At 51.2% G+C, this 20972-nt stretch overlaps 1 protein-coding gene across 2 annotated transcripts; it reads right to left on the bottom strand.

Moving 5' to 3' along the window:
- Positions 1–278: 278 nt before the first annotated feature.
- Positions 279–5264, bottom strand: LOC100276778 (DUF1639 family protein). 2 transcript variants are annotated; one of them, XM_008674384.4, is made up of 6 exons: positions 4867–5264; positions 3372–3983; positions 2056–2341; positions 1862–1939; positions 1768–1781; positions 279–678 (listed from the first exon to the last, which is right to left on the bottom strand). In XM_008674384.4, exons 1-6 carry the CDS (start codon positions 4959–4961, stop codon positions 663–665), a joined length of 1101 nt encoding a protein of 366 aa, XP_008672606.1. In that variant the 5' UTR covers positions 4962–5264; the 3' UTR covers positions 279–662. The 2 variants fall into 2 exon arrangements, with proteins under 2 accessions (XP_008672606.1, NP_001143963.2); NM_001150491.2 differs by lacking the exon at positions 1768–1781 and having other exon boundaries at positions 322–678; positions 4867–5162.
- Between the last annotated feature and the right edge of the window lie 15708 nt (positions 5265–20972).

The following is a 20972-nucleotide window of genomic DNA, read 5'->3' as shown; positions in this document are numbered from 1 at the left end:
CTCTGGCTGGATCTAGTCGTGCGTGCTCATCGAGATCTCAGCCACTGCGAGTCAGCGACAAGCGTTTGCCGTTTTTTTTATTTATCTAGCCGGAGGCAGCAAGTAGGGCAAGATAGTCAGAAGGCGCACTTGAAATATTCTAACATTTCCCGGGCTTCACAACTTGCGCAATGCGACTAAAAGAGCCAGGGCCCATTCCCTTCAGAGGAACCCAAGCCCAGTCCAACAACTAGCCACCGGTGGTGTGTCGTTTTCACCTTACCGTCACCGGTGCAATCGAATGAATCCAACCGTCTCGTTTCAGGTGGCTCGAAAGCGCATGAGAAAAAATGAAGAAGGCAGAGATAGACGGATCGCAGAGTTTCAGGGTTACATGCTGCAAACAGCGGCCGCGGAGACGCAGCTCAGCATCAAGGAACAAAAAAACCTCACGACCGCCAGAAACACAGCCCTGTGTGTGGCAAGCACCGCCGTCCTCCGACGCTTCCAGCGCGGCGGCGGCTCAAGGTGAGCAGGCGCGACCGCTCACTCTTGCCCTCAACGTCTCCTCCTTTCCTCCTTCTCTAGGGCCCCTTCTTCCTCGACTCCCACCCCCATGGAAGATGGCTGCGCCGCGCCTCCACCTTATTACTCCGAGTCGCTGTCCATGCTCTCCATCCCTTTCAGCCCTCTTCGCTTCTGCAGACCAAATACGAGGGCATTCATTCCAGTTAGTGCACTGCAAACCGTGCTTAGCGATAGGAAGAAAAAAAAAACATCAGTAGGTAGAGTTGCAAGCGAAGACCATTATCTTTTTTGTGTGCGTGAGTGGTAAAGGAGAGCCCGGCTGACCACACGGGGCATGCAGTACCAAACCCAGGCACGAACCAGCCACACAGCCATTGCGTATAGGTTAACAAAACAACTAGGGTTTCACGTTACAAGATTCGCGCTGGTCCTTGCTGTTGACAAATTGGCCGTTGCAATTTGCCAATCAGAATAAACAGGGGGTGGGGGGAACCAGCGACGTGATACAAAGACGGGAGCGCACCGCCCTTTTCTTCTTTTCTTTTCTTTTCTTTTCTTTTTTTTTTCTCTCCTTTCTTTTTTTTCTCCCTCGATGAGCTCTATCCGGGCCACAATCATGTGGTCCTAACCTAAGCCAGCGACAGATACGTACGTGTCCATCGGGGACCCACTTGTCAGTGGCTCCAGCTCGACAATCCCCAACAGCCGGCTGACGTGTGGGACCCATACGAGCACGCCGCAATTGATGAGATGTCCTTCTGTGACCCTTCTTACGTGTGGTTCACAAGCCAGATTTCAGGCACGGTGGTCCGATGTTTGTATTATTCGTGCGAGTGTGCCACAGGTGTGTTCTAGCGTGTGTGTGTGTTTTCTTTTTTTTGGCTTGGCAAAGCTAAGCACATATACAATATACGATAAATGAAACGCTAAACCTAGAAGAAGTACAAGACTCCTCAGGTTAAGGGCACACATCTATCCCCTCCACGTCATCGACAGCAATAAAGCCGCGGCGGAGCAAATAAACCAGTGCCGTCATCAATGAGGACACGGAGCATCACAGGCCGTGGGGCCCACGTGAGGCGTGAGGAGGGTCCATCCCGAAAGAACAGGTCCGGCCGCTTTTCAGCTTTATTTTGCATTCCCAAAAAAACAAAAATGTTCGCACCCCCATACCCCCTCATTGTAAGCAATTTTTTCCCAGTGCCTTTTTATTTTTCTTATTATCTTATTATAATGTTTATTATAAGGTTGGAAAATTACCGTCGCTGAATAAACTGCATAAAAAAAAACTGGAATTGTTGGCCAGATCAGATCAGGGTAGTAGTAGGGGAAAAAAATAGTTTTCGATTTATACCTTCTTCACGCATTTCTTCTCCCGCACCTCGTACCGTCCCCTCGTCAAATCGGACAACCACATACCCGGGAAGACAAACTGCATGATAAAAATCAAGGGGGAAGAGCACATGTTAAGTTTTGAGAGCAGAGATCGATTTGGAAATCGGGTTAGAAATAGAGGATCAAATCGATCTCAGGGCAGGCGTTTAATACTTGGAGGGTCTTGTCCACGTTCTTAGCCCTTTTCTTGGGCCGCTGGGGCAGCTTGGTGCCCTTCATCGCAAGGAAATCGTCTTCCTTCTCCTTCCGCGACAGCGAGATGTAGATCAGCGGCAGCTCGAACCGCTCCACGCCTAGCTTCTCACCGGCGGTGGCGACGCCGTTGCCCGTCAACGGCGACTCTTGGTGGTGGTGATGGTGGTAGACGCCATCCATGGTGGACCTATGCGTCTTGTCCGGCGACGACCGCTTCTGCCCGCCTGATCGATCCTCGACGGTCCTGAAAAGAATGGAGAAGAAATGTTAATGATGACCGTGGTGGAGTGAGTAGATGGGGCGGCGGTTGACAAGTTGAGGAAAAAGGGTTGAGGGTCGGATGGTGTGGTGGATCGTCTACCAAAGAGACTTGAGGCTTTACTCCTACACTCTCAACCCAGCCTCAACAAAGTGGACTGAGCAAAGCACTGCTGCTATATACTATGTGGTGCCTAGGACTCTAAATAGAAAGAATGGATAGGAAGCTGAGATTTGTATATTTATAACCCATCTACTCTACTTCTAGTGCAGTAAAGACCTTAAAATATGCAATTCATTCATCAGATTGACAACATCCCAATCCCCAAGTACCGAAAAAACCAGATTAATCAAAACAATCTGCTGAAAGCACTCGACGACGAGATTTGTAAATAAGATAACAAATGGCCCCATCATGATACAAACAATGCGTGACAAATACGGCTACTGGTTGCTTTCTGACCAGAGACACAACTTTTCCAAAACTTATAATAAAAGTACATATCTAGAAAATACCCCTAAAAATGAGCTAAAAACTGGAATCGATCCAGATCAAATCGGTACTAAAATATATTAAGAGAAAACCCTACTTCGAATTTTTTTTATATCATGCAATAAACGAATAAATGATTTTTTTATATATACACCATATAATAAAAGAAAGAAATGATGCGATCGGAGGAAAAGAAAGGAAGGAATATCTTCCATCCAACTTACAGGTGCTGAAAGATGTGGCGGTACAGCTCACACCAAAACCAAAGGAGACCGGCCGAGTTCGAGAGAAATAAATAACAATACAGCGACGCCAAGGCACGAACCCACCCAAAGAACGCGACCACGACTCAACTACGGAACCAACTACTCGTCCAGATAGTACCGCACCAGTAGTTTCCACGGGGGCAAAACCGGAAACCGAAAAGAAAGGTCGCCGAGGCAACCAGAAGGGAATAGATAGGCGGACCGCGGACACGACGGGCAGGAAACGAAGGGAGGTAAGGGGGGCATCTCGCAGTTACCTGTGGTGGTGGGGCGGGTGGTGGCTGCCGGTGGCAGCGGTGGAGGCGGAGGCGCGGGACGGGAAGGAGGACGCCGACCGCAAGTTAGATCCACGCGTGGCGGCTGGCGGCGGCGGCGGCATGAGCTTCTCCGCGTGCGCTGGCGCCGACGCGCGCCGCTGGATCTTGACCCCGCCACCGACGGCAGACTGTCGGCGCTGCGCGGACGGCGCCGCGGCGGTGGCCGAGTCGCGCCGGCAGCTCGACCGCTTCTTGTGCCCCCACTGCAGCAGCACGTCGCCGACGACGGCGCCGCCGCCGCCGCCGGTGGAGCTCGGGGAGGCGGTGTCGGAGGAGTCGGAGGTGTGGTGGTGGTGTGCGTGGTCGCGCGCTGGGCTCCGGCCGGCCACCGAGGAGAGAGGCGCCGGCTGCGGCGCGCGGGCCCGCAGCGGCTTGGGCTCGTGCGAGGAGGCCGCCAGGTACGATGCGAGGCGGGAGCCATCCGTGGCCACGGCCGGGGCGTCGTCCTCTCTGATGTAGGAGGATCTGGACGCCTGCTTGCGGGGCACGGCGCCTCCGCCTCCGCCACCGCCGTTGCCGAGCGGGAGGCAGTCCGGGCTCAGCCTTTGGTACCTGCAACGAATCAAGAGGCGAGGCGAGTCTTAGCTATGTGACATCGAACAAGGAGATCGGCTGCAAAATGCAAGTGACAGATCGCCCGCTCCGTTGGAAACGGCTATGAAACGAGCACTCGAACAGAACGATCACCAGGCCCAGCGCCTTAGGGAGAGAGAACAAAACGACCGCAAAATTCCAACATGAACCAGCTCGTTGAAACGAAATCAAGTAAAGCGAGGCGTGGAGGGAAGAACAAAAATCACTAAGAACTCCGCAACTCGGAAGAGAAGGCGGCCGCAGACCAATCAGAAATTTGACTCCGGCGGCAGAGCGATAAACTACATGACTGGCCATCTCTGGGCCACAAAAGGATCGGAGGGGGCAAATCTGAAACAACAACAAATGGATGGCTCGTTCTTTTTCCAGAAACTGCCGGGAAAGCAGCGGAATTTGGGAGACGGCCAGGTAAACATGAGACAGGTAAACATGAGACGTTTGCGTGCAGAATCCTTAAAAACGCGGAGTCCAGGAGAGTAAAGAACGGCGGCTGGAATTCGCGAAACCAGCGTAGAGATGCATATTTCGGATCAACCAAACTTCGACAGGAACATGAAATCCAAATACCAGAACGACAGAGCGCGGAAATAACAGGCGGAGGAAGAGAGCGAATCCTTCGACAACCGAAGTAAAATTGACAGGCCGGCCGTCCAGCTCCGGCCGGCGGCGAAGAAACCAAATCCTTCAAGAAGCCGGATAGAAGAAGCCAAACGAGAAACAGACGCAACCCGAGTTGAGAAACATGTTACACTTCGATCTGCAGCGAGAACCACCGCGTGATAACCGGAGGAACCAAGTGAACAGAGAGGGAGAGGTGAGAGGCCGGAGATCTGCCGGCTACCTCATCATGTCCAATGCCGGAGGGTCTCTGAGCCTCAGGGGACTCGGCGTGGCGACGTCTCTGCGAATCGTGTGGACCTCGACGGCACCACGCATCAAAAAATGGGCCTCCGGCCGCCGGAGCCGTCTCGTATTCGTTCTCCAACCGCTCGCCAATTACTCTCCTCCTTGGTCTACGCCTCAGTAGAAAGAAGATGCCGGCACACCGGCAGGAAATTCAGAAGCAAAAATTGTGAGAACAGAGGAGGATGGGAGAGCGAGGGAGGGAGGGACGGAGGAAGGAGGAGAAGAGGCAGCAATGGCGACGGGAAGCAGCGACGGGTCCAAATAGAGGATTTATCTGTTGCGCTCTCCCCGTTGTGCCCTCGAGCGTGGCTCACCAATCACCCTTCTGCCACCGCTCCCATTTTCCCCAGACTGCCCCCGGCGCGGGGCGTGGCAATTTGGTTATTAGGGGGCTGTTACGTACTTGTAATCTGTAGACCTGAAGATCCGAGCGGTACGTGCGGCCTTCTCTCTTGCACTGCAAGTCTGCAAGGCAGCGGGAGGGGATCGGTTTCCAAACAAGCGTGGCGTCACCAAACGTGCTCTGACAGGTGGGTCTGGATCTCGGGCGCCCACGATGTCAGTGAAGGCACGTTCGGTGAGGTACCTGTCGCTCGTGTTTTACACGGATGGTGTACTGCCGCGCCGCGTCGATGCTGCACGCCACGTAACGCCCCGCCCGTCGTGTTGACGAACACGCCTAACTCTGTCCCACTGACTTCCGGGGCCTCTAGGTACTACTGGGCCACGAGTCAGAGACACGTGTTACTGTACGTGCTCTCGGCTCCGTGGCCGATGGTTAGGAACGGGCAGGATCGTCGCGTGTACTGCCCACCGCTTGGGCTTGTTGTCTTGGGGGCAGCCGGCGGCACCGGCACGTGAGGAGGAGGTGTGCCTATTGGAATTGGACTATTCGGCCCGGCTTCGGATCCGGAACCGGGGACTGCCATAGAGTCAGGATTGTCCCGGGTTTGGGTTTGGCTGCCGCAAACTTTGATTCACAAGCACTCAAATCAAAACAGTGTGTCTTAGCCTCTTAGGTCTGGTGTTTTTCAAGAAAAACCAGGGCTAATATATGATATAAATAACTTGAATGTTGGAAATTGGAGTATTTTTTGTTTAATTTAATCAAAACAACAACATAACAAATTTATGGTGACATATATGTCTGTATATGCAATTACTGCTCGTGATATTAGATTAAACATACAAGCAAAGAGTGAAATATGCCCAATAACATAGGGATCCATGTTCAATGCATAGGTAACTTCGTTACACAAGTTGATATTGTGTGTTGCTCAAAGTAGAGACCGCAATCGAGCAGATGTTCGCAGTGTAGTCTCTCATGTGTTTACTAAAACTAGCATATAGTTTATGCAAATGCTACAATCCCACGTAAGGGAAGGGAGGGGACGACGGTGACGATGACGCGAAGGGGGTGGTGGCACTCCGATTTTCTTAATACTCGTTCTAGCCCTAACCTCGGAGAAAAGTTTGTGTTCAAAGTTTGTAATTTTTAGGTTTCGCATATTCACCCCCTTCCACCTCTAGGAGACTTTCAATTGGTATTAGAGCATGGTACTTCATTAAAGTATAACAACTCGAAGTGATGTTGGGTGAACACGCCAAGAACAACAAGATGTCGTCGGGAAACCCGAGCCATCGGGATCCAAGCCCGAAGACAAGGTGTCGTCGGGGGGATGAAGCTATCTAGCGATAAGCACAAGCACAAGGAGCACAAAAAGGAATCCTTCGGCTCCACCAAGTCGCACAAGAAGAAAGGCGACAAGAAGAAAAAGATGGTGAAGAAGAACAGTCTACTACGAAACCGACTCTTCCGCACCTTCTACCTCGGTTGTCGAATGAATATCCTCCAAGTGCCAAGACCGCAAAACGAGTAATCAAATTCCTTTTTGTTACCCCTGCATTTCTAAATGCACGCAATTACTTTTCGTCCCATTAGGAAAACCACCACAATTTGATGGAAATGATTATGTTATGTGGAGTGATAAAATGTGGCACCACCTAACCTCATTCCGCGAAAGTATTTGGAATATTGTTGAATTTGGTGCACATGATTCACATGTTGGAGAGGAAGACTATGATTCAGATGAGGCCGCGCAAATCCGACATTTTAACTTCTAAGCCACCATAATCCTCGCTTTGTTGAGTAGAGAGGAGTATAACAAGGTGTAAGGGTTAAAGAGTTCAAAGGAGATATGGGACGTGCTCAAAATGATGCATGAAGGTGTTCGGGTGACCAATATCACCAAGAGGGAGATCATCGAGGGAGAGATCAGGCGGTTCATCCTCAACAAAGGAGAGGAGCCACAATTCATGTACAACCGGCTTAAGACAATGGTGAATCAGGTCTGCAACCTTGAAAGCACCAAGTGGGATGACCACAAAGTCTTCAAGCTCATCCTAAGTTCACTTGTCTTTCCTAACACTACATGAAAAGGGAAATTGGGATAATCATTTCCTATAATTAATTTTGGTGGTTGATGACCAACGCAAACACGTGGACTAAGGGTCTGTTTGGTTGGGCTGTGGCTGTTAAAAAAGTTGTTGTGGGCTGTGAGCTGTGGAAAAAGCCGCTGTAGGCTGTAAGCTGTTAAAAAGCTAAAAACCGTTTGGTGAAAACCACTAAAAGTCGTTAAAAATTCTTCGATATCTGTTTTCACAATTCCATCCGAAAAGCCACTAAAAGCAGGTCCAGGGGTGCTTTCAGATTTGCACTACAAGAAAGTCGACTTTTAGAAAAAGTTACTTCCTGGATCCAGCCCTTTGGTTGGCTTTTGGCTTTTAGGGGGGCAAAAGCCAAAGCCAAAAGTCAAACCAAACACACCCTAACTAGTTTGTCTAGAATTCATGTATTACAGGTGCAAAGGTTCAACACAAACCAAGAAAGAAATCAGTTAGGGACACAATTTTATTAGAGCAAAAAGGACTTGAGTGCGCTGAAAAATGGTGCACCGGACTGTCCGGTGTGCTACCGGACAGTGTCCGGTGCACCAGGTCGTACAACTCCAAACCAACCACTCTCGGGAATTCCACGGCGCGCTCCGCTATAATTCACCGGACTATCCGGTGTGCCACCGGACTGTCCGGTGAGCCAGCGGAGCAACGACTCTCACGCGCCAGCAAAAGCACCTGCCACGATGAACAGTGCAAGCCAAAAGTTAGAGCGCAGAAGTTAAAGGGCACCGGATTGTCTGGTGCCGCAAAAAGACAAAGGTTCCAACGGTCGACCAGCTCTAAACCCTAACGGTTAGCTGACGTGGCGGAGCACCGGACAATAAACAGTGGGTGTCCGGTGGCGCACCGGACTGTCCAGTGCGCCCATCGCCAGCAACCTTCACCAACGGCTATGGAAGTGGTTGGGGGCTATAAATACCCCCAACCACATCATTCATATCCATCCAAGCATTGTAAACATCCCTTTCATTGCAAGAGCAAAAAGACTTCTCTCCTATACACATTCAATAGATCAAATCCTCTCCAAGCCTCCAAATCAACTCATTTCCATTAGGGACTTGAGAGAGGGTGTTTTGTGTTCTTTTGTTGCTCTTGTCGCTTGGATTGGCATTTTTCTTTTCCCATTCTTATTCTCAAGTGCTTTGTAAGCGAAGCAAGAGACACCAAGTGTGTGGTGGTCCTGCGGGGTCTTAGTGACCCGTGAGATTAAGGAAGAAGGCTCACTCGATCTAAGTGACCGTTTGAGAGAGAGAAAGGGTTAAAATAGACCTGGTCTTTGTGACCTCCTTAACGGGGACTAGGTTCTTTGGAACCGAACCTCGGTAAAACAAATCATCGTGTTCACTCATCTTGATTCTTGTTTGATTTGTTTTCCCTCTCTTCGGACTTGAATTTAATTCTAACGCTAACCCTAGCTTGTAGGGTGTGTTTAAAGTTATAAATTTCAGGTTTCGCCTATTCACCCCCCTCTAGGCGACTTTCACTACACAAGTTCAATTAATTCGTGAAAATGATAGGTACAAAGATATGTCTCCCAATGAGGTAATAGCTAAGTTTGTGAGCTTTGAACTAATGGTCAAAGACTCCAAACACATCAGAAACATGGACCATGGCGCCACCCCTACACTCGAGCTGCAACTCGTTGCATTCAAGGCAATGAAAGAAAAGGAGGCAACCACTGTGGGGGATAGATATCCCCCGGGTCCACTAAAGGAGTAAAAGACCTCACGAAAGGCCCAAAGGCCCAATAAATCGTAAGGTCATTCTTTCGTGGGCCTGGGGAGAGACAACCAACAAGGCGAAGCGACGTGATACCGGATTGGTGCAAGCTCGGGTGGCCCACGACGTCGAGCAAGTAAATCGCAACAGAGACTCGACTTTCCCGCATTGAAGCCCCCATGCAACGGAGCCATGCGAGGATAAGTCGGCGAGGGTTACGTAGGGATAAACTCAAGATGTTCACCACTTTTTAGCTACTTGTTGTTATCATATCCACATGTACTGCCCCACGGTCGAGTATATAAGGCCTAGGGGGCACCCCTTTAGAACGATCGACCCTATCTTACTTAGCCACCTACCTCAACTCTCTGTGTTTTCAATCCAGAGAGCCCTCTTGTAACCACATACACATACTCACCAGGACGTAGGGTGTTACGCATCTCTAAGCGGCCCGAACCTGTAAATCTTGTCCACTGTCCCTCGTGCGATCGGCACGAACCATTTTGCTACAGTCGTCGACACCGTCCTACTCCTAAAAACACCTTGAGGGGCAACCCCGGGTGTGCGGTCGGACCCAAAACACCGACAGCTGGCGCGCCAGGTAGGTGGTGTGTCGACGATCCAAGCTAGCTCAATGGCCGTCACCTTCAACAGCAAGATCACCATGCGTCCCGGATCCGTATTCTGCTTTGGGACAATCTCATCTGTAGCGGATGGAGAGGGAATTCTACACCGTATCGCGGATCCGCCGGAAAAGAAGTCTCCTCCAACAAACCCCGAAAATGTCGGAGGGGTGCAACCTCCGGCTCTTCAGAAAAAGATCGTCTTCGGAAAGCCGGGGGCTGAGAGTTCGCTGACCCGGAAGACTCCGCTGTCTACTTCCCCGACAAAAGAATGGACACGGATCGCGAGGAAGAAGGAGACCAGGGAAAAACAAGTCGTTCTTTCCGTTCCTCTGGCCTCAAAAGAGAACGGAAAGAAAGTCGCCACGACAGCAGCACCATTCTACCCCGACGTCCTCTTCATCGGGAGAGTAGAGTCGCCCACCGTCTCTGACGACGAGCCGACCGCGCCCGGAGAAGAACCGCCTCAACAAGAATCCCACCGACGGAGGAACCGGCGCAGGAACGTTCAACGACATCACGCGGCCGGAGAACGGGATCCGGAGCAGCCAGTCTCGCGAGACGAGGTCTCGGAGATAGGAGAAACTCCGGAAGAACGCGTCTTCAGAGAACGAAGGAACTCCCGACGACGTGATCGCCGACGGGCTCAGGAACAGGCCGAGCAAGACGCGAGGCAACGCCGGGAGAATCCGCTCTTCGGGCGCAACCTGAATCCCGACTTCGCTCGAGCTATGAACACGCCAAGCGAAGTCGGAGGAGTACTAGCTCGGATAGCTGATGGACTTCCTCGGACTCCCGACGCCGAGGGATACCGACGCCTGTTCACCCAGGCAGCCAACCATCTTCTACCGCTTGCTCACCCGCCGAACGATCTACGACACGCCATCAACAGTCGCCGAGACGCGCGAAGCTCCATCAATGCTTCGCGCGAACGGCGGCATGAGAACGAGATTCGCCGTCGGGAGGAGTACGACCGGGATCATGGCATCCCGACTCAGAGCCAGGCCACCAGGACTGAGTCGGCAACAGCCTCAACTGGCGGAACCACTCGGGGACGGTCGAGGAACCACAATCACGACTCCCCTCCCCGGGACAGACATCGTCCCCGACGACAGGAGGACACGTGCGGAGTGTCCGCTCTTACTCCGCGCCTTAGGGCCATCCAATGGCCTCCCAACTTCAAGGTATCCAATGTCGACAAATATGAGCCTAAGCAGGATCCAGGGGGTTGGCTAGCCGTCTACACCACAGCTGCTCGGGCTGCCGGAGCATCCGAGGATGTTATGACCGCGTATCTGCCCATCGTCCTTGGGCAAGATGCGCTACAGTGGCTACGACATCTACCCCGACACTGCATCGACGACTGGGGAGACTTCAGTCGACGCTTTACCGCCAACTTCCAGTCCCTCTCCGACAAGCCAGCGCAACCGTGGGACCTCAAATCCGTCAAGCGCCGGGGGGATGAGACTCTCCGGTCGTACCTCAAAAGGTTCCAAACCATGAGAAATCGCATCCCCGAGGTCACGGAGGCGGCCGTGATTGAGGACTTCTATAGAGGATCCAACGACTCGGCTTTTGTCCGAGCCATACTACAGAAGGCGTCGACTACTTCCGAGGAGCTGTTCCAGGAAGCCGACCTCTACATCACCGCCGACGAGCGAGCTCAGGACCTCATCGGAGGAGCAAAGCCCGCACCGGCAGCACCACGACGCGACGCGAACCAGCCACCCGACAAACGCTGGGAGAAGAGGCCTCGCGAAGAAGTACACGCCGCCGGACCACCTGCCTCTCGCGCCCGAGGAGGACCTCGCGGAGGCGAGCGCACGCTGGACGACATCCTCGACGCCCAGTGCCCATACCACAAGGACATGCGCCACACTCTTCGCAACTGCCGGGACTTCAAGCACTCCGTTGGGCACGGCCGACCCTTCCAACCTCTACCTCCTCCTCCGCCAAGGGGAGGACCAGATGAACCGCGACAACCTCATCAGCCGGAGGAGGGAGGAGGAGGAGCTTTCCCACGCGTCGACAGGGAGGTCAACGTCATCTTCGGCGGACATGGGTCGCAGGAGAACAAAAGACAACAAAAGCTCAACGACCGCCAGATACTGGTGGCGACCACCGGTCCTCCCGCCCCATACCGGTGGTCAGAACACCCGATCACTTTCACTCGGGAAGATCAATGGCTCAACTTCGACCATCCGGGCAAATACCCGCTCCTCGTCGATCCGGTGATCCGAGAGAGCCGGGTGAAGAAGGTGCTAGTGGACGGGGGGAGCAGCATCAACGTCACCTTCCCCCGGACGCTCCAAGGCTTGGGGGCTCACCTCAAAGAGCTCCACAAGTCGGACACTCCTTTCTTCGACATCGTGCCGACGGAGGGGGAATACCCACTGGGCCACATCTACATGCCAGTCACCTTCGGAACTCTGGAGAACTACAGAACCGAGTTCCTGAGGTTTGAAGTGGCAAACTTCGACTGCGGGTACAACGCCATCATTGGAAGGCCGGGATTGGCCAAATTCATGGCCATTCCGCACTATACATACATGATACTGAAGATGCCAGGACCGCGAGGGATCATAACTGTGCGCGCCGATTTCCAAGGCGCCGCAGAATGCTTCCGAGTGGCCATCCAAGCAGCCCTCACCACCAAGCCGTCAATGGTCCCTTCAACACTGGCGAATTCTAAGCCTGAGGAGGACCTCGCCGTACCGGCAAACGAAGCTCAGGCCGTGACCTCTATGCGGCCGACTGAAGAAACCAAGCGAATCAACCTAGGGTTTGCTGATGAGCGCAAGACAGCCATCATCAGCTCCAGCTTGGACGACAAATAGGAAAGCGCGCTCGTCCAGTTCCTGCAAGATAACCGAGATGTATTCGCATGGCAACCTGTGGATATGCCGGGAGTCCCAAGAGAACTGGCCGAGCACAAGTTGAAGGTTTATCCCCAGGCGAGACCGATCCGGCAAAAGCTACGTCGTTTCACGCCCGATAAGAGAGAGGCCATTCGCGCCGAGTTAGCTCGCTTGGTTGCGGCTGGATTTATTAGAGAAGTATTACACCCCGAGTGGTTAGCCAACCCTGTTCTTGTACTCAAAAAGAATAAAGTGGACTGGCGCATGTGCGTCGACTATACTGATCTCAACAAACACTGTCCGAAGGATCCCTTCGGGCTCCCGAGGATAGATCAGGTGGTGGACTCTACCGCCGGATGCTCCGTGCTGTCTTTCTTAGATTGCTATTCTGGGTATCATCAGATTAGTTTGGCAAAAGAAGACGAGAAAAAAACGGCGTTCATCACTCCGTTTGGTGCTTTCTGTTATACCTCCATGCCGTTCGGCCTCAAAAACGCTGGAGCGACTTATCAGAGAGCCATTCAAACATGCTTAGCCGTTCACTGGGGCAAGCGTGTGGAGGCTTACGTAGATGATGTGGTAATCAAAACAGAAAACTCGGAAAACTTCATCGAAGATTTACAGCTGGTTTTCAACAGCCTGAGAAGATATAGATGGAAGCTCAATCCTGAAAAATGTGTTTTCGGGGTACCAGCAGGAAAGTTACTTGGGTTTATCGTTAGCCACCGGGGAATTGAGGCTAATCCAGATAAGATTGAAGCTATCATGAAGATGGAAGCTCCTCGGTCACAAAAGAAGGTTCAGCGACTTACTGGATATATGGCAGCTCTGAGCCGATTTATATCCAGGCTGGGAGAAAAAAGGTTTGCCATTTTACAAGCTACTCAAAAAGGTGGATAAGTTTCAATGGACTTCAGAAGCACAAGAAGCTCTAGATGCACTGAAGAAATTCTTGACAACACCACCAGTACTAAAACCACCCCGGCGAGCTATGTCGACTCAACCGGCTGAAGATTTGCTACTGTATATCTCTTGCACGACTCACGTGGTAAGCACCGCGTTGGTAGTCGAGCGAGTGGAAGAAGGACATGCCTATCCAGTACAACATCCCGTCTACTTCATCAGTGAAGTTCTAGGCCCCTCGAAGAAAAAGTATCCTCAAGTTCAGAAGCTATTATATGCAGTACTTCTAACTGCCCACAAGTTGCGTCACTACTTTGACGACCACAAAGTCATAGTAGTCACTGGTTTTCCAATAGGGGATATTCTTCACAACAAGGAAGCCACTGGTCGAATAGCCAAGTGGGCTTGCGAGCTGGGATCCCACGACATTGAGTTCCGACCTCGCACTGCCATCAAAACTCAAGCACTGGTTGATTTCGTATCAGAGTGGACAGAACAGCAAGTACCAGATAATCCAGAAACTGCAGAAGTATGGCGAATGTATTTTGATGGCTCGCTGAAGCTGCAGGGAGCAGGGGCAGGGATCCTCTTCACCGCGCCTGGAGGCGAACACCTCAAGTACGCCCTCCAGTTGCTATTCCCGGCTTCTAACAATGCAGCCGAGTATGAAGCCTTGATACACGGATTGAACATCGCCATATCGCTGGGCGTCAAGAGATTGATGGTATACGGAGATTCTCTGGTAGTCATCAGCCAGATAAACAAGGAATGGGATTGTTCAAGTGATTCAATGGGAAAGTACTGCGCTGCCGTCCGAAAGTTGGAAGAAAAATTCGAGGGTCTGGAATTTCATCATGTAGAAAGAGATCGGAACACAGCAGCCGATGTACTGTCCAAGCTCGGATCCAGTCGAACTTAGGTCCCACCCGGAGTCTTCGTGCAAGAAATTCTGCAGCCGAGTATCTCAACGGACCAAACAGAAGAGTGCAGCATCATAAATCAACCCGAGTTAAACTCTGATGACTGGAGAAGGCTGATTATTAAGTACATAAAGAACGAAGAAGAACCAGACGACAAGAACTCGGCAGAGCGCATTGCCAGGCAGTCGGCTCACTATACACTCATTGGGGAGGAATTGTACCGAAGGGGCGCATCAGGCATCCTCATGAAGTGCGTTCTCCCGTCCACTGGGAAGCAACTTCTGGAGGAGGTCCATGCAGGGCAATGTGGAATTCATGCAGCATCCAGAACACTAGTCGGAAAGGTTTTCAGGTCAGGATTCTATTGGCCGACGGCGAAGAACGATGCAGCCGAGTTAGTTCAGAGATGCGAAGCCTGCCAATACTTGTCAAAGCAACAACACATGCCAGCGCAGCAACTACAGACCATACCAATAACCTGGCCTTTCGCATGCTGGGGACTGGATATGATTGGACCTTTCAAGAAAGCTCAAGGGGGATATACTCATGTATTGGTGGCGATTGACAAATTCACTAAGTGGATAGAGTTCAAGCCCATTGCTTCTTTGACCTCTGCTAAGACCGTGGAATTCATACAAGACATAATATTCAGATTCGGGATACCAAACAGTATCATCACTGACTTAGGATCCAACTTCACCAGTTCAGAATTCTTCGACTTCTGCGAGCAAAAGAGCATTCAGATCAAGTACGCATCTGTGGCACATCCAAGAGCCAACGGGCAGGTTGAGCGAGCCAACGGAATGATATTGGAGGCACTCAGGAAAAAGGTCTTCAATAAGAATGAAAAATTCGCAGGAAAGTGGATAAGAGAATTGCCTTATGTTGTTTGGAGCCTAAGAACCCAACCTAGCCGAGCCCTGCATGGAAACACTCCTTTCTTCATGGTCTATGGGTCGGAGGCAGTGCTACCTGCTGATGTCAAGTTTGGAGCGCCAAGGTTGATCTTCGAAAGCATAGCAGAAGCTGAGGCCACCAGGCTGGAGGACATTGATATACTTGAGGAAGAACGGCTGAATGCGGTAATCCAATCAGCACGGTACCAGCAGACTCTAAGGCGCTATCACGACAAGGCTGTGCGGCAACGGTTCTTTTCAGTAGGAGACCTCGTCCTCCGCCGAATTCTAACGGGGGAGGGACGACACAAGTTATCACCCTTATGGGAAGGACCCTTCATAGTAGCAGAAGTCACTTGGCCCGGATCATATCGCCTTACTCAGATGGATGGCACAAAAATTGGGAACTCCTGGAACATAGAGCACCTCAGAAATTTTATCCCTAGCTGTATTTCAAAACTGCTGGGGCGACAATGTATTCTGTAAAATGAAAATATGTCATCAATAAAGAGAGATTTCAAAGATACTCAGCTCGTTTACGATTGACTTGCATGCTTACTTAACTCGGGGTGACCACTATGCCCTACAAACGGAGCAATCGACCTAAGTCGGCGACGACTTAAGGCGGTGCAACATGCTCACGCTTACTTAACTCGGGGTGACCACTATGCCCTACAAACGGAGCAATCGACTTAAGTCGGCGACGACTTAAGGCGGTGCAACATGCTCACGCTTACTTAACTCGGGGTGACCACTATGCCCTACAAACGGAGCAATCGACTTAAGTCGGCGACGACTTAAGGCGGTGCAACATGCTCACGCTTACTTAACTCGGGGTGACCACTATGCCCTACAAACGGAGCAATCGACTTAAGTCGGCGACGACTTAAGGCGGTGCAACATGCTCACGCCTACTTAACTCGGGGTGACCACTATGCCCTACAAACGGAGCAATTGACTTAAGTCGGCGACGACTTAAGGCGGTGCAACATGCTCACGCTTACTTATCTCGGGGTGACCACTATGCCCTACAAACGGAGCAATCGACTTAAGTCGACAACGACTTAAGGCGGTGCAACATGCTCACACTTACTTAACTCGGGGTGACCACTGTGCCCTACAAACGAAGCAGTCGGCTAAAAGTCAGTGGCGACTAAAAGCCGGTGCAACATACTCATGCCTATGCAATTCAGGGGATGACTTCTATATCCCGCAAACAAATCTCATAACCATCGTGCGTCGTTTCATTACTGCAAATTTACAAACTGATGAATTCTGATACAATAAAAGAGTAATTATATCATTCGAATGCTGAACTGATGTCCTCTAACAAATACTCGATCATGCTAACTGCGCGCTCAAAGCACGCAAAATGTTTCTCTATTTCGCAATGTCTTTCTCAGGTGCGACCGACGAAGAAGGGCGACTCGAGGAATCAGGGGCAGCATTCACGTCAGCTTTTATGTCTTCAGGAACAACCACGCCGGGTCTCCTCATTAAGATTCGTCCAGCCCGAATAGCCTTGTCCATGGCTTTATCGCGCTGGGCTTTGAGGGTAGCAGCAGTTTCTTCGGCAACTTTAGCAGCCAGCCGAGCAGCCTCTAATTCCTGGGCAATGGATTTCTTGGAAGCTCGGAGTTCTTTAATGGTGGCATCCTTCGCTGATATCAATTGCTTAAGGCGGGTCACTTCGTCTGCAGATTCTTGCAGCTTACAACGCTGAGTGTCCAGTTCCTCCATTGTAAAACGGTGACTCCTCTCCAAGATTGACAGCGAGCTGCTAGAATCACGATACAATCTGTCAAGATTGTCACGAGAAGCAGCAAGGATACGCTTTTCTTCCTGCAAACAAAAATCAACTCCTTCAGAAACCAAGCAAGTAATAGGAACACAACAAAGCAAAGCACAGTTTTGTAAGTTACCTTTTCAGAGTCAAGCCGAGCATGAAGAGAAGAACTCAGGGCATTGGCGTCATCCAAGGCAGCGGAGACCTGATTTAGTTCAGTTTGGCTCTGAGAGTACTTCTCCTCGAAGTCAGCACACCGTTGAACCATTTCAGCCTGAGCTCGGGAATGTTTTTCCTCAAGAATCGTAATCTACCGAGTCATTCCTAGCAAGAGGTAATCAAACAAAATGGGGTCAGAAGGTAAAACAGTCCACAACAAAGGCGAAGAGAAGAAAAAGAGCACCAACCGGCGTTAGTTGCCTCCAACTCGGATACACGACGATGAAGTGACACAGGATTCCAACACGCGAGAGACGAAGCCACTTCTGGGACGGAAGCACCCTGCAATCTCAGTTGGCTAGCCATCCCATCCACCAAAGCCCGATGAGAAGAACAAATGAACATAATGACAAAAGTTCATGCAACATAAAAAACAAGCTAAAATACAGCACAGCACAGTACCTGGAAGTTGGAAAAGAACGAAGGGATCCCCAAATCAGGAGAAATCAGCTGATAACCAGGCGCAAGGCCACCACCCGAAGCAGCTTGCAACGGACCAGAAGGAATCAGCTCAGTGCCTTCAACAGAGCCAAACGCCCGATCAGCGGGGACGCTGCCTTCTAAAGCGACTCCCTGGTCCAAAGTTTGGGCCACCACCATGCAGCTAGAGTGTGGAGGTGATCCCGCGTGAACATCCATGGAAGTGCAGGAAGGAGACCCCGCTTGGACACCCTCGGGGGCTGGGTAATAGTTGGCACTGCCCACTTGAGCCGGATCATCCCCGGCAGCACCCTCGGGGGCTGGGCAGTGGCTTACACTCTTCACCCGAGTTAAGTCATCCCCGGCGACATCCTCGGGGGCTGGGCATGTGTCAGCACCATTCTTGAGGTCCAAACTCTCCGCAGTAACCACCTCTAAGGTTGACGGGCCTTCAACCACTTCCATGGGGCCAGGACAATCCAAGTCAGCATCCCGACCCTCGAGATCGCGCTCTAAGGTCGACGAGGCACGGGATGACCTCAACCCAGCATCAGGCACGGCAGCGCAAGCCTCCGTTGCATCATCATCCGCTGGCTCTGATAGCAAGTCCTCTGGGACCATATCCTCAAGAGTTTGATCAAAGTTGGCCAGGGACAGTTCTTGCAGACCAATGAGGGTAGACAAGGCAGGAGAAGGAACCCCACTACTTTCACCACTGACGATGAACTGCCGACTGTTTTTCCGAATTAAAGGAGCCTCATTTTCTTCCTCCTCATCTTCCACAGTGACAACACAAGCAGCACCCCCATTGGGATCAGCAACAGATGGAGCACCCACATTAGGGTCAGTAGCAGTTTGGGTACACCCATTGGGGTCAGCGTCAGTAAGGCCAGTGGCAGGCACTTCTTCAGCAGCAGGAACTGAGGTACCAGCGTCCTCATCAAAACTGGATACTCGCCGGAGGCGTCTTCTTTTCTTCTTTTGCTCATCAGCAGAAGGCTCAGGCTGACTAGTTCGGCTAGGGCGCCTCGGGCGAGTACTGACAGGTTTCTGGACATCCAAAGTTGTATCAACCTCTGGAAGGGGCACCACTGCCAACATACCAGCAGGAGCAGCGTCGGAGGAATCCTCAGCTAGCAGATCAAGCATGTCATTTATGTCCGCATCACTAGGGTTCAGGGGCACCTCAAAATGGACCTGCCGTTCATCATCAGGAATCCTCCCAAGCGAAGCAACCAAAGTACTGACTTCTTCAGCAGAGGGTCGCACTCTAAGGCCCAAATTGCCATCAGTCACAGGCGGATTTGACACAAAAAGGGTGAAGGCTTTGGGAGGAGGCAGGTTCCAGGCCGAGTATGCTGTTGGAGCACCAACATTCAACACCTTACCCCTGAGGATCATTTCAAGTCGGCTTACCAAGTCTACAGAAGGAATTCTCCTATTGGTAACCCGAGTTGAGTCGGCCAGCCCTCGATACAGATATGCTGGATAGGCCCTATCTTTCAGTGGCTAAATGTTCTTGAAAACAAAGTCAGCGACCACAGCTTCAGCAGTTAGACCTCTTTCTTTCAGCAGTCCAACTTCAGTCAGCAACACACCCGCCTCAGCCGCTTCCTGATTTATGGGAGACTCGGTCCAGCTCGGAGTGCGAACGTCTGGTTGTCTTCCCGATCGGGAGGGGAGAGAATTTCCATAATTATCAACTATGAACCACTCTAGACGCCACCCCTTAATACTGTCCTTGAGGGGAATCTCAAGATACTCAGTTTTTCGCCCGCGACGCATCTCCAAACTGGCACCTCCGACCAACTGATGCTGTCCCCCGGCCATCCCAGGGCGACAATGATACAAATACTTCCATAAGCCGAAATGCGGCAGCACGCCAAGAAAGGCTTCGCATAAGTGGACGAAAATGGAGATTTGCAGAATGGAATTAGGGTTCAAATGGGTCAAGTTAACGTGGTAGAAATCAAGGAGGCCGCGGAAAAAGGGGGAGATAGGAAGGCCGAGGCCGCAGAGAAGAAAAGGAGCGTAGACTACAGACTCGTGGGTATCCTCTGTCGGGACAGTAGTCCCGTGGCAAATCCGCCAAGAACAGAGTTCCCGCGGAGGAAGAACCCCGATGGATACGAGGTGGAGGAGTTCAGCTTCGGAAATAATGGACATATGGTTACCTGCGAAGGGCAACTGGCTGTTGGGGTCGATTGGAGGGATCACCGCAGCAGACGAGCTTGCAGTTTTCCTCTTGGGCGCCATCTCGATTTTCACCAGCGAACAGAGTAGGAGGTGAATGGCAGAGAGGATTCAGAGGCGGGAATGCAAGAACTAGGGCACTGAAAGCAAAGGCGGCTAAAAGCGCAGCTCTTATGGGATATTCTCGAGCCAGATACCGTTTCGAAAAGTGCCCAGTCATCACCCGGCGGTTATTTCCGAAACCCCAGCATGCCACGTGGTCATCCGGCGGTTATTTCCAAAAGCCGATGCGCCACCTCATCACTCGGTTATCATCCTTGAAATAACTCATGCGGACGGCTATCACTCGGCGTTGACTCTAAAACGCTGATTTCGTATTCAGTCGCTCGGCATTACCTTTAAAATGCCGACGTCACCATCCAGTCACTCGGCGTTGACTCTAAAACGCTGATTTCATATTCAGTTGCTCGGCATTGCCTCTAAAAGCCTATGCCGACCTCCAGTCGTCCGGCGTTGCCTCTAAAACGCTGATCTTATGTTCGATCGCTCGACATTGCCTCTAAAATGCCAACGTCGACCTTCAACCACTCGGCGTTGCCTCTAAAACGCTGATTTCGTATTCAGTCGCTCGGCATTACCTCTAAAATGCCGATGTCACCATCCAGTCACTCGACGTTGACTCTAAAACGCTGATTTCATATTCAGTTGCTCGGCATTGCCTCTAAAAGCCGATGCCGACCTCCAGTCATTCGGCGTTGCCTCTAAAACGCCGATACCGACTACAAGATTACTTGGCAGCTACTTCTGAAAGCGTCAGTGTGACGCACAAGTTATTCATCTACTGTCTCAAAAGAATCAGTTCTATAATCAAAGAAAGCGAGTCATCGAGAAGGAGCCAACGTCATTTTTTCATTAAGGGAAGACAATAAGCTTACAAACCAACTCTTTGCGAGTTGATGCTTTCCTACTAATACTACCCTACATTGCTACTACTACTATACTACACTATACTACTCTACATTACTACTACATTATTCTAACTACACT

The sequence above is a fragment of the Zea mays genome, chromosome 3 (assembly GCF_902167145.1).
Source record: "Zea mays cultivar B73 chromosome 3, Zm-B73-REFERENCE-NAM-5.0, whole genome shotgun sequence".
In the NCBI taxonomy this organism is placed as follows: Eukaryota; Viridiplantae; Streptophyta; class Magnoliopsida; order Poales; family Poaceae; genus Zea; species Zea mays.
Note: the sequence above shows the minus strand (reverse complement) of the source record. Positions and strands in the feature narration are given on the sequence as shown.

What these genes read in the sequence shown, in the direction of transcription:
- LOC100276778 (NM_001150491.2), bottom strand. Translation starts at nt 4,961, where the DNA reads ATGCGTGGTGCCGTCGAGGTCCACACGATTCGCAGAGACGTCGCCACG. An exon ending in CACCCGCCCCACCACCACAG is followed by an intron (nt 2,342 to 3,371) that starts GTAACTGCGAGA and finishes CATTCTTTTCAG; the next exon opens with GACCGTCGAGGATCGATCAG. An exon ending in AGAAGAAATGCGTGAAGAAG is followed by an intron (nt 679 to 1,861) that starts GTATAAATCGAA and finishes TTTGGTCTGCAG; the next exon opens with AAGCGAAGAGGGCTGAAAGG.